Genomic DNA, 12,786 nt, shown 5'->3' on the forward strand with positions numbered 1-12,786 from the left:
GCATTATGAGCATATACTAGAAAATCAAGAGAAACATCTGAATAAATATTCCCACTAACAAGAGTTCAGTACGATGACTGGATATAAAAAATATAAAAATCACGAGCTTTCTTATTTCTTGCGAAGTAGATGAGATAATAAACAGCTCCCTTCTCCCCCGCCCCTCTCCCAAAAAAGATTAGCCTCACATTTCATCAAAAATTATAAACTAACAGAATGGATTGGCACAATACATCTAAATGAAGAAAAGTGTTAAAATTTTACTGAGGAATATATATATTAGGTTTGAATAAATTGGGCAAGACTTGTGTTCCATGACAAGAAACTCAATATAGTAAAGATGTTAGTTCCTCCACAATTAACTGATAGATTAAAAGCATTGCCAATTAGTCACAATGTGATTATTTTTTGGGGGAAGGAGGTTTCAAATTACTCTGAAGTTTATTGGAAAAAATAAATGAGTGGCAATAGCCAAGAACAACAAGAAAAAGAGAGTAATATTACTACCAGATATAAACTGAATCATAAATCTAAGACACTGTGGTAAATCCATATATGGTAACACAATGTGGAGACAGTAGGTCAACTGAATAGATTCTCAAGCCCAGAAACACAGTGATTTCGATTAAATGAGTTCGGTGTATAATAAAGGTGACACACACAGTCATAAGTAAACAGTTCAACAGAGAAAGGAGAATTAGTAATCTATTTGAAAAAGGAGTTTAATTAGATTTCCTATTGTGCATAATTGACCCAAACAAATTAAAGGTAGATTAAAGGCTAAATATTCTTAAGAAAGAAACAATAATAAAACTGTAAAACTCAGAAATACATATATATGAATTGTGATCTGTTTTCAGGATTATTAAAGGCCTTCTAAATATCTAAAGTAGAAACTGCAGAAGACTTATGATTTGATTATATGTATATATTCTTGGTTACATATTAAAAAGGGAAAAACCTCTATATGTAAATAAGACCATAAAATTTAAAAAGCAAATAATAAACTGGGAAAATACCTGCAGAACATATTATAAAGTGTTAATATCCTTAACATATAAAGAGTTCTTATATACCAATAAGAAAAAGATAAACACCCCAGTACAAAAATGGGAAAAGATACATCTAAACAATTGCAATGTGAGAAATACCTGTGATCAACAAGCATGAGATGGTCAACTTTAGCATTAACTGAAAAAATCCAAATAAACAAAGCATGAGGTATTTTTAGTATAGATTCCAAAAACAATAACAGCAATGCTAGCAAGTGTGTGTGGGTGAAGTGGGTACTCACTTCAGAGATGGAAGGGTATTTGTATAACAAAACCCCTCTAGGAATTAATTTGGGAATGTGTACCAAGAATCTTATAAACGTTTATATCCACTGACTGAGTCACTTCACTTACAGACATTTATTCTAAGACAGTAATAAGTGTTATACACAAGGATTTAGGTACATGCACGTTATCATGTCTATGTAAATGAAAAAGTTACTAGACGGGAAGGCACAAAACACTGATCTAGTCCAGTAACTGAGATAAGAAAACAAATAAAAAGGAAGAGCATAAAAAGAAACATCTCCATGTTAACTTAGACCTCCAGAACAAAACAGCAGAATTCAAATGAGCTGAGAAAGAAGAATACAGTTAAGTAGCATTTGGCAAACAGCTCTAAAATAGCTAAAATAATACCTAGTTTTAGGTCAAAGTCCACCACTTAAAATAATATCAACGTACTTCAGGTTAAATTTGCTGGGTTGGAATTCTTCATGTGAGTGAGCACCTACGAACAAGTGGACGGGGGGTCACCATCCCATGACGTCACCTGCACGCAGAGACGAGGATGCCATGTCCCTGAGCACCGCCACGACCACGAGGCACTTTCTTTCCCCAAAGTGGCACTGTGCTCCTGTGGTCATACCTCTGTTTCCCTACTTGTGATCTAAAGAAGATGAAAAATCCAGCAGGCTCCCTTTAAGAGGAATTAACTTGGCTGAGGGTTGGAGGAACGTGCCGTAATCAGCTGAGCGTGGGAGCAGGGAAAGGGATTCGGCACTGCCCCAAACCCTCCCACCCACCCAATGCGAGGGCATTCAAGAGAAAGAAATGGGCACTAAAGGAATGTTCCTTTAGCTGAGGCCCAGGACATGAGCTACTCCACGCATATGATAAGGTTACGTGGCATTTTGTATTTTCTGTTTACCAAACGTTACATTTTCCTGAGGAAAACAAGGGGCAGTTCAGCACCAAAGAACACAAGTCTCAAGATTAAAAAACTCAAACTCCAAACATTACATATGCAAAACTCCTTCAAATCACTGAGGCTCTTCCCTCATTCTCGTGCCTGGCAGACTCCCATCCTTTCTTTACACCCAGCACAGGCACCCCCCAAGCCCTGAGCCTTGCCCCACCTCCTAGGGGAGACTGGACTCATCACCCCTGGGCCTTCAGGCCCCCTTAGGTATTTGTACCACGACCTGCTGCAAAGCCCTGGCTTTACCTGTCTGCTGGTCTTTCCTCCCCACCAGAGGGTGAGATTCTCGAGAGTAGAGATGATGTCTTAATCTTCCGTGTCCCCAGGGCCCAGGACCATGGGCATACATCAGAAATGCCATAAATGTTTATTGACGTGAATAAATAAATGGATGGATTTGGCATGGTGGGTTAGAAGGAGAAGTGGAAAACTAGCTGGATTTAAGGTGATGGCCTTGTGTATAAGTTCTGGAGATCAGGGTCTCCACATCCACAGCATACACAGTTCCTGGCACAGGACAGGTGCTCACTAAATATTTTTTGAATAAATTAATAAATAGAAAGTAATGAAGACATCAGCTTTTCATTCAATACAGAACTCCCCCCCCCCCCCCCACCCGACCTACCCTGGGCACTTCTTTTCTCTCTTCTTATTTAGCACAACCATCCTGAAAAGGGAAATTTGATGTATGTCTTGGAAGGAAGGTCAGCAGGTCGTAGGAGACCTTATCACCATTCTGGAATGAACTGATGTCTCCCTTAGCAGAAAGCCCAGTTTTCTTTGGATTTTTAATAACAGCTGATGTTTGTGTTATACTTTATGAGCTTCCCAAAACTTTCATATGTGTTATCTTACCTGTCATCACATCTCTGTGAGGTAGGCAGGTCAGGCAAGATCGGCCTAACTGACCGAGTTAGTGGTCCAACGCCACTTGGTATCATGCAGTAGAGCCCCAGTGGACCCCAATTCTGGCCCCTTTCTACTACCCTGCTTTCACCAACCAATGCTGTGTATGGCACAGAGCCGTGGGGTCAGCACCATCCCCCTTTGAAAGCACCTGACACCTCAGAAGGGGAAAAATGCAGCAAAGACCTACCCCAGAAAGTACCAAAGGACAGTAATTTATTTTGAGAAGAGTGGATGTATGTCAGAGAGAAGAAAGGGACTTTTTGCTGGAGAAAACAAATCCGTGTGTGGAAGTGTGTTAGAAGGAGGACTCAGGCCTTTTCTCTGATAAGTAATCACTCGAAGGTCAAAGCCGGAGGGCAACCATTTGCAAAGATTCTTTCACAAAAATGAACCATGGCGTTTTGAATGGCCTGCAATTGCACACCAATGGCCAGAAATTTCTAAACACATCTAGATTTGAGAAAACACTTTTCTCTGATCCTGAATTAAAGAGCAAATTCTCCTTTCAAAAGAGAATAAAGAAAACTAAAGTTCTGTCAAAGAATGACATAAAAGTTACAATATAAAACCAAGAGAATTTAAAGTTGAGGTCCGACGGTTTCCTTTCAATCTTGCTCCAAATAGCTGTTCCACTTTCATCCACCACTTGGTCACTACAGATACACACCAGCCCGTGATACTCTCACAACTCATTTACATACTTTAGATGGCCCTTAAATCCTCAATCATATGCAAAACTCTACTTCCAACTACACAGCTCTGGGAAGACCTCGTGGTTGGTTTGAGACCGTGACTCAAGATGGCGCCACATGCTACCAGGCGGTCCCGGAACCACAGGCAGAGGGGAAACGACCACCCACAGAAGAGAAGAGGTTTCTAAACCTTAATGTACAATGTTAATGGTTCCAACCTCACTTCACCTCCGAGGCTCCACACCGTCCTGCAACCAGCCGCATCTACTGCTGCCGTCACAATGGATTCTTGCGTGCGTCTGCCGTAAGCTTACCTGAATTTGGTGAGATGTGTAAACTGCTCATGTCCTTGGACAGGCCGTTAGTTTTAGGGCTGGAGATGGGCGCGCAGGCCGACGTGGCTCGGGGTGGCCTCTTCCCTGGGACTTTCACAGTGGTTCTCAGAAGATCAATCTCTTTACCATGAACGTTCTGCATGTAATCCTGTTCAAAATGTTAAACATCCAAGAGAGATTAAAAAGAAGACCTCGTACAATCTAGGACACAAGGTTCTATCAGACACCACAAGCTGCAATCCTATGACCCTTCCACTGTGGCAAGCACTTTAAAAATAATGAGGTTTTGATCTGTCAAGGATGGTGGCATCACCAATATACTGAAATCACAGCCTCTGTGTCCTGAACTAGCCCAGACCCTGGAAATACAAGGAGACACAGGAAATGCTTCCATCGGGTGGATGACACACCCGCTGGAGAAAATAAGTATCCATATGAAATCATATTTTTTTAAACTGCTGCTTATTACATGGCACACTAGGACCCCAGGATCTTCCTCTAAGTTTCAGGTAAAATTCCATGCAATAGGAAACTATTTTGTAACAACTGTTCTGTCTCAGATGCCAGTAGCACTAAGCACCTAGACAAGAATGAAGCTGTCGGTGGGAGCTCAGGTGGAAACTAAGTAAAAGGTCAAGCATTTCACTAAGGACCAGGAAAATGTCCGAGAGGTTGGTGGTATGGTGTTGAGAAAACACGGAGCTCACGGATGGATGTGTAATAGCTGGGTGTATGAAAAAGAAAGAACATTGAGTAAGTCTCGTACTTGAGCATTGTGTTTCTCCAAGTGGTTCACTGTACCCAGAAGAAGTATCTTGCTGTTCTCTTCATGCTGGAGGTGAATGACCAGCAGCTAACAGGGAACCATGGGGAAGCTAAGACAGTGATAGTCTCGGTGGAGGTCACCTGACAACATTTAAGCGTGGAGTAAAACAACACCCAAGGATTGGTTGCCGGGTGGGGGAATGGAGGAGGCAAATGACAGCCAGGGTAAGGGGCCTACTGGTGAATTAGGAATTACTGGACCTCCAAATGCAATTTTTGGGCAAGGTGCCCTCTTGCCTCTATAGACATATTAAATGGACCTCACACATTAAGAAAGGATGTATTCGAAAACACTCTTGGGTAAGTAACATCTCAAGTGTTTTAAGACTAAGCATGAAATGAAATAAACACATTCCTTCCTTGGCAGAATATTGGTAGATTCCTTTTAGAACACAAAGGAAAAAAGCCAATAAATGTGTGGTTAGTATAAACAATTAAGTTCTTAGTCCATGTAATTTCAGAACTGCCAAATGAACCAGCCTGTGGGCTGCAAGGGACCCAGGGAGGCTGGAAAAGTGAGCTGTTTGCTTGTAAATGCTAACCAACATTCAAGAGATGCAGAGAGAGCCAGAGAAAGTTCTAGAAGCAAAGTGTAAGGGACAGAAGCCCCAGCCTGTGGGATGAGGAAAGTCAGCCTTAGTGTATCAAGGAAGCCTGAGGGGGCCAAGAGAGTGGCAGGGAAGCTGAGATGAGGATCCCAGTGGCTTCTGGGAAGTAGGCTGAGGATCTTTTAATTGTGGGAGAATGTTCACGTTCCAGCAGGTGAAGGGGTTGGGAATCAATTTCGGGTTCATCAAACAGCAGGATGACTGCTGACAGAAGCAACGATACAAAAAGGAAGCAGAAGCACAAGATTCCAGCACAGGGGAAGGAACCCAAATGTGGGACCTCAGGACGGAGAGTGTAAGAAGAGGTGTCTTCTCTCTGCCATCAAAAGCAGAGACTTTACCCCGCTACATAAGCACTTGGCGGGGGGGGGGGGGGGGTCACATGGGATCCAACCCAGACTCAGGAAAGAGGGTGCAGGAATTCTCAGCAGAGGAGGAGGGCAAAAAGAGAAACTCCAGAATGTGAGTGGCCACGGTGGGGGAGATGTTCTGATGGAGAAACACACAACTATAGAAGATTCGAAAATCACCAGCCCAGGAGGAAAAGACGCTACAGGGTCTCTAGTGACTTCCTAAGGAGAGAACTCAAATGGCCAATTCTTGGTGCAGAATGAACGCTCAAACGGCCATGCAAGGCTGGAGCCAGGAGGAACATAGGACCGAAGACCACTGGAGAAAGGATCTGGGGCTGCACCTAAGGGTGGGCAGATACAGATCAGCTCTTCACTGGGAGTGGGGAGGCCACTGTCAGCAGTTGATAAACCATCCAGAGAGATGTAGTGGGGTCCACAAATCTGCTGTCAGCCATGGCAGCCAGGAGCAGAGGCCCCGATGCACCCTGACCCCACAGGACAGGCTAGCTGGCATTCGTCTCTGCCATCTTGACAGACCCAAGACTCCACATGGAAGTCAAGGTGCTTGGGAAGCTCCCCAAAATATAATCGACCGTGAAAGAGCTACAGTTTTGAAAGGATGTGGACCAAAGACAGAAAGTTATTACCATTAAATTAGACTGAAGGATAAGACAGACTGGAAAAATTACAGGGAACCTCATGAATGAGCTTGGGGTGTTGAGGATGGTGAACGAAAAGCACAAGGGAAGTGATCCTTGGTTAGTAGGGCTGAGGGTCAAGGTCATTTACAGAAAAAAAAAAAAGGTTGTTCTTAAACATATTTAACTTACTCCCATTAATATCCCCCGAAAATAGGCCAACCTAAGCTTCGTCACCGAAGTTAAGGCTTGTAAATAATGAATTCATTCTCGCATAGTAACTCTTTCAAAAATATCAACTTGCTATAACTTTCTTCTTTAATGCCAATTCTTAACAAATTAAAATACAATAACAGGAGTGTAACTGAGCATTTATTGCTTATGGGCTCTAAAATGAGGCTAATCAGATAGTGACTAAAGCCTCAGCATGGGCTCTTTTAATAGGCATGTTTTAACATACAATAACCAGGATATTTTATTCAAAATTATTGTAGAAATTGTACCAAGTGTCTGCTCTTTGGATTTGAATGCGGCAAGGGAACACATTTATCTTTGGCTCAGCATGGGCCAGGGAATCTGTTTTCTCGCTTGAGTTAGGCGCCGAAACTTCAGAGGAACTAGATCTAAAAAGAACCAGGATATAAACTTGGCAATTCTTACAGTGCAAGCCACTAACATTTTTATAAACCTTACAAAATGCATTTCCTAATCCATAAAAGCCCTTCAACGTGGTGCTTCAGAAACAGGTGGAATGCAAAGGCGCGCGTATGCAGCTTCGAGTTTCCCCCAAGAGAAACGACGCTGAGTTTTCTGTTTTTGAAAGAACCCAGCCTTTTCATCTCTCCCCAGCTTGGTACTTGAGGAATTAAAGCTAGGACCACTAACCAATGTCGCCTCCTCAGAAGTGGGACGCGCCGCCCGACGGGTCTGAGGTAGGGACCTCGCTGGGGGAAGTAAAGACAGCAAGTTGATTTTGATATGCAAATGTTACAGACAGTACCCTTCTCCTGTTCCTTGTAGAAAATGCTGATCGATGATAAAAGGGGAAAAAACCCTTTAACAAGGCATGAGGGTAATTCAAAGCCAAGTACTTTTAAACAGCACTTAACAAGTCCCTGGGGCCCACTCAAGAGCCAGGCCCCCCGGAGGTGTCATCTCCTGCCCCTCAACAGCTTGAAAAAGTAGTAATTGCAAACCTATTTGCATTTTTCTTCTCCAGTTGTCCATGCTCGTCGTGCGGATTATTTTTTCCAAGCAGGTGCTGGAGCAGAGGGACCCGCTGCTGAACGAGCCGACGGCTCGGGCACGGCGCACGGCGTCCCCCTGCAAACCCACTCCTGCACCTTTGCCATCCCTTGTTTTTTACCTCTCGCTCCTAATTATGTTGCATCTATTGCCGTACACTTAATTAGCTGCATTAATGTGATTTCTTTTCACATAGTCAAGCAATTAAGAGCTATGATTGAGTTTCATTCAATTAGCCTCAACAAACATGCTAATTGATGTCCCAGATGCAAATGAGGTGCAATGAGAGAAACCTGCTAGCAATTGAGAGCCGTGTCAGAGACCCACAGCAGCTTCCAGCTTGCTGACAGCAGCACGGCTTAACGCGGCTCCCACCTTCTGGGGCGCTGCCTTCAGAGAGGGCCGTGGAGTCATTAGCGCCGTGGTGTACGGGATCTCTCCGGATACGGAGAATTAATTGATTTGCGCCTGTACAATCTTGTCCTCGAATCTCACGGTCCTGCGTTACCAGGACCTAGAGGCCATCGACTGGCTAACACGGTGCTTGGGCAGGGAGAGTAAGCCCTCACCCAAACACCACATGAGGCTACTGGAGCAACCCAGTTCTCCCCAAAACTGCAGAAGGAAGGGTGTGGAGGTCTTGGCTTGGCCACCCCAGAGCCCTCTCCGTGCGTGATGGCCTATACGGTTCTCAGTAAATGGTGAGTTCATCTTAGTCAGCTCTGGGGCATCTGGCGCTTGGACTTAAGCTCAAAATACAGCAATCCATCAATAGTCCCTAAAAATACTCTTACTATATTGATTCTCACTGCCTCCCATCCCGGCGTTACCTTTGGCTGTCTGCTGAAAGATGGGTTTGCTTGATGTGTTCACGGGGGTACCAAAAGCAGTTAACAAGATCTTAAAGCCAACCCCAAATGCAGAAATGGTATGACTGGCATCTCGGAAGGAGAGCATCTGAATAAAACACACGGCTTTGCGACTCTACTTTCTTCTAAGTATAGATAATGCAATCAACACCGCTGTGATTTTACACAGACTTTTTAAACAGTATGAAGACTCTTCATTTCATAATTAAATGATGGAAAAAAAAATCACAGAAATTTTTGTTCCAATTAGGTTTTGTTCCAGTTAAGTCCTGGTTTCTAATTGTACATAAGTGCTTAGAAATGTAATATATCAACACATAATACATTTTGTCTAGGTTAGATAATCATTAGCACAAACTGATACTTGCCATGGCCAATATATTGGATTTTTCCTCTTTGCATGACCTAGCTTGGCAGTCCTCAAGGTGTGGTCCCTGATACCCTATCCAGGGGTTCACAGGTTCAGGGCTATTTTCAAAACATCCCAAGACACTGGTTTGCCTTTTCCAGAGTTGAAATTTGTTTTTATGGTGACTAAAACTGCTAGTTCCAGAGCATATACCCAGGCAGTGGAACCAAATTGTACTAGTCCCTATTGTCAGTATTCATTGCCATGCTCTCTAAATAAAAACAAAGTTTCATTTAAGAATGTTTTTGGGGCTCCTGGGTGGCTCAGTCGGTTAAGCATCTGCCTTCGGCTCAGGTCATGATCCCAGGGTCCTGGGATCGAGCCCCAGGTCGGGCTCCCTGCTCCGCGGGAAGCCTGCTTCTCCCTCTCCTTCTGCCGCTCCCCCTGCTTCTGCTCTGTCTCTCTGTCAAATAAATAAATAAAATCTTTAAAAAAAGCAGTTATTAATTAAACATTTCAACCCTGAGTACATACATGTCTTCTTAATTTTCCGGGTAATGACACGGCAAGCACGCGTGAGCGTTGGTGCCACACACGGAAGGGGATGGGTGTCCCACAGAAACACACTTCTGCAGTTGTCTGAGTTGCAAGTTGAACTAGTGCTTTTTTGGTGGGACCCATTTTTACTTGAAAGAATGACCACGTCAGACATTAACTATGACTATTCTGTTTTGGGCCCTCGGCAGGTATTTTCTTGAAAATGGCCAACGTGAGCACTGCAGGGAAACCAGTGGACAGTATCTGTGGCTAGTGTATACTCTGAGCTTCTAGTGAGGATGAGAACCTTGGCAACTTGTATCTTTCACCATGAGCTTGACACTTTCCAAATACTGATGTTCTTTCCTGACAAGATGGGCGGTGATATAAATGAAAACAGTTTCTGGATATTATATGATGGAAAGTGTCACCATTAGGAAAGCTGCATACCTCAGTTAAACAAATTTTTTTCAATTATTTATTTATTTATTTGAGAGAGAGCGAGCATGCGCATACACACACACACAGGGGGAGGTGGAGGGAGAGAGAAAGAGGGAAAGGGAGAGAATCTCAAGCTGACTCCATGCCGAGCACGGAGCCCAACGCAGGATTCTGGATCTCACAATCCTGAGATCAAGACCTGAGTTGAAATCAAGAGTTGGATGTTTCACCGAATGAGCCACCCAGGCACCCCTAAGCAATGTTTTTGAAATGACACATGCATGGTGTCACATGGAAGGATGAAAGGTCATTCAACAAGCAAGACAGTACAATGGATCTTCACTGAGCAGAGAAGGAAACAGTGAGTGATACTCTTTCAGATTCCATGCTGCATTCCTAAGCTATAATCAATTGTCACATGTTGCATTTCGATAGAATACCCAAAAGGAACATCCATGATGATTTGAATGGTTATTAGAACATTAGAATTAGAATACTTAGAATTAGAATTAGAATTCTCCTCCCGCTTCCAGCTAAATACCTATATAAGGTGAGGTTCTTGATACACTTCAATCAAAACAATGTATCGCAGAAGACTGAAGGCAGATGGCAAGTATGACAAGCTAGCTCTCTTTTATTAAGCCAGGTATCAACGAGCTTTGGAAACAGTAAGACAATCCTACTGTTCTCAAGATTTCCTTTCATTGTGGAAAATGTGTTTTTCATAAAAAGGTTATTTATGAAATAATACCACATAGGGCGGTGTATTATTCTTTTAAATAAATTACGTGAATATTTCAAAGTTTTCTTAGTTTTGATTTCTAACGTGTTAAGTATCAATTAGATATAACCCACAGATGGGGCGCCTGGCTGGTTCAGTCGGAAGAGCATGCGACTCTTGATCTCATGGTCGTGAGTTCGAGCCCCACTCTGGGTGTAGAGAAGACTTAAATAAATAAAACTTAAAAAAGAAAAGATATAACCCCCAGAAACAAAAGTCCTTTAGGATTCCTCAGTTATTTTTAAGTAAAGGAGTCTTGAGGCCAAAAGGCTCAAGAACCACTTGCCCAGTTCAGTATTCACAAGATGGCCAAGGGCCATGAGCACGCGACAGCTTCACGCACACAACTGGGGGAAGGGAATGAGAGCCGGGCTTCTGCAGAGATATCAGAAATGTTCTTCAGATTTGTTTGTCTTTTCCTGGAGGAAAGGATTGACTCATTCTCCCGATTTTCACTGTACTTCATGAATGTCCAGGTTCAAAGAGGAACAGTAGTTTGTGTAAGTTCTATTTTTAAAAAATCCTTACTTCTGGGCTTGGGAAAAAAAAAAAAAAGTATGTAAGAGAAGCCATTGTTAGATGCACTGCTATTCCCAACTCCATTTAATACTATTTTCAAAGGAAACTAATCTATAAAGACACACATAATACCGTCCATTCAAAGAGACCTAAGCAAATGTGCCCGTCCAACATTTCTGAATAATAAACAATAGCCTCATATACAGTCCCAGGCGTGGACGAAACTGACACCCTAAAAATACTATGAAAATATCGTAAAACTAGGAGAAATCTTCTGGCCACGTCCTTTCAGATCACATAACTCAAAGAAGACAATTTCTCCTTCTCTGCAAAGGACCAGTCACAATAGCAAGGCAGGAGGCAGCTTCAAAGTGGAAAACCCTAGGAGAGATGATTTTTGTTTCCCCAGACAGCCAACAGAATTCCAGGGTTTCACTTTCGGGGCTGCCTTTGTCAGGACCACTCGACCAACGCTTGTACGCGCATGCCGACGTGACGCACGGCGGTCGCCCCAGGAAGAAGGTACCCACTGCCTGGGATAAACGCAACAGTTACGACAGCAGACTCGTTAGTGAAGAAAGGCTTTACTGGGCCCAGTGATCACGGAAGACCAGGTAGATGGGAAGGCCGGGGAAGCAGCACGGGGGCCGGGGTGGGGGGCGGGGCGCACTTCACGCACCATGGACAGCTCCCACGCAGAGCCAGGGCCAACCTCTTGAGGCCCCTCTGCCGGGGAGCATCCAACACGTGTGGGCTGAAGTCCAACATCAGCCCTGGGGGATAGGTTATTATAATATAAATCAAAACAGCAGAAAACTCCAAATTGAATTATGAATATACCTTTTGCTTCCTGATTGTATCTGTCTTGACTGACCTAGGATATTGAGCTTTACACTGCAAGAAAGATTTTCCTCATTTTAGGTTCAAATTGAATATTACCCAGTTGTAACCCATTCGTGCTCAAACCCAGCCCGTACAAAATGAATGTGTCGGGTATGAAAATGGCTTCCTGTCTTCCCAGTCACTGCAGGCCCCTTCCAAAGGCAAGCATGAGTGAAATTTCACTGCGATGAACTTCAAGGAGCCGGCACTGTTCCCTGGCCATGAGTACTTTCATAATTAATTATGGCTTGAAACAACTGGACCAGCAGTTAGACCTGGGAAGTTTTGAGTGAGATAGGAATGTTTGGCATAGCGATTTAGAGACCTGAAGCTCTTTAAAACTTCAGACTCCTTGGGGTGAATTCGCTAGAATACACAGCTCTTGAAGAAGCAGGTTTTTAAGCCAGAAGAGCACACACAGTCTGTCCTTGGGGGGCACTGATGATCACTACGCCTTTTTCTCTGCCATTTGACCCATGCAGGACAGAAGCCTCCCTTATCCATTGTTGCCCACCAGTGCTGAAGGATTTCTCCTCATGCTGAACGCTCA

General features: G+C 43.5%; 1 protein-coding gene across 10 annotated transcripts in view; it reads right to left on the reverse strand.

Annotated features, from left to right (window-relative positions):
- The window catches only part of AGAP1 (ArfGAP with GTPase domain, ankyrin repeat and PH domain 1), a 520,170-nt gene that overhangs the window by 174,191 nt on the left and 333,193 nt on the right, over positions 1 to 12,786 (reverse strand). For all 10 annotated transcript variants that reach the window (XM_032394158.1, XM_032394087.1, XM_032393993.1 and 7 more), the window contains one exon: positions 4,169 to 4,337. In XM_032394158.1, the coding sequence (XP_032250049.1) occupies positions 4,169 to 4,337 (169 nt within the window). The remainder of the gene's footprint in view (positions 1 to 4,168; positions 4,338 to 12,786) is intronic.

This window comes from Phoca vitulina, unplaced genomic scaffold (genome assembly GCF_004348235.1).
Source record: "Phoca vitulina isolate PV1807 unplaced genomic scaffold, GSC_HSeal_1.0 scaffold1, whole genome shotgun sequence".
NCBI classification, from domain to species: Eukaryota; Metazoa; Chordata; class Mammalia; order Carnivora; family Phocidae; genus Phoca; species Phoca vitulina.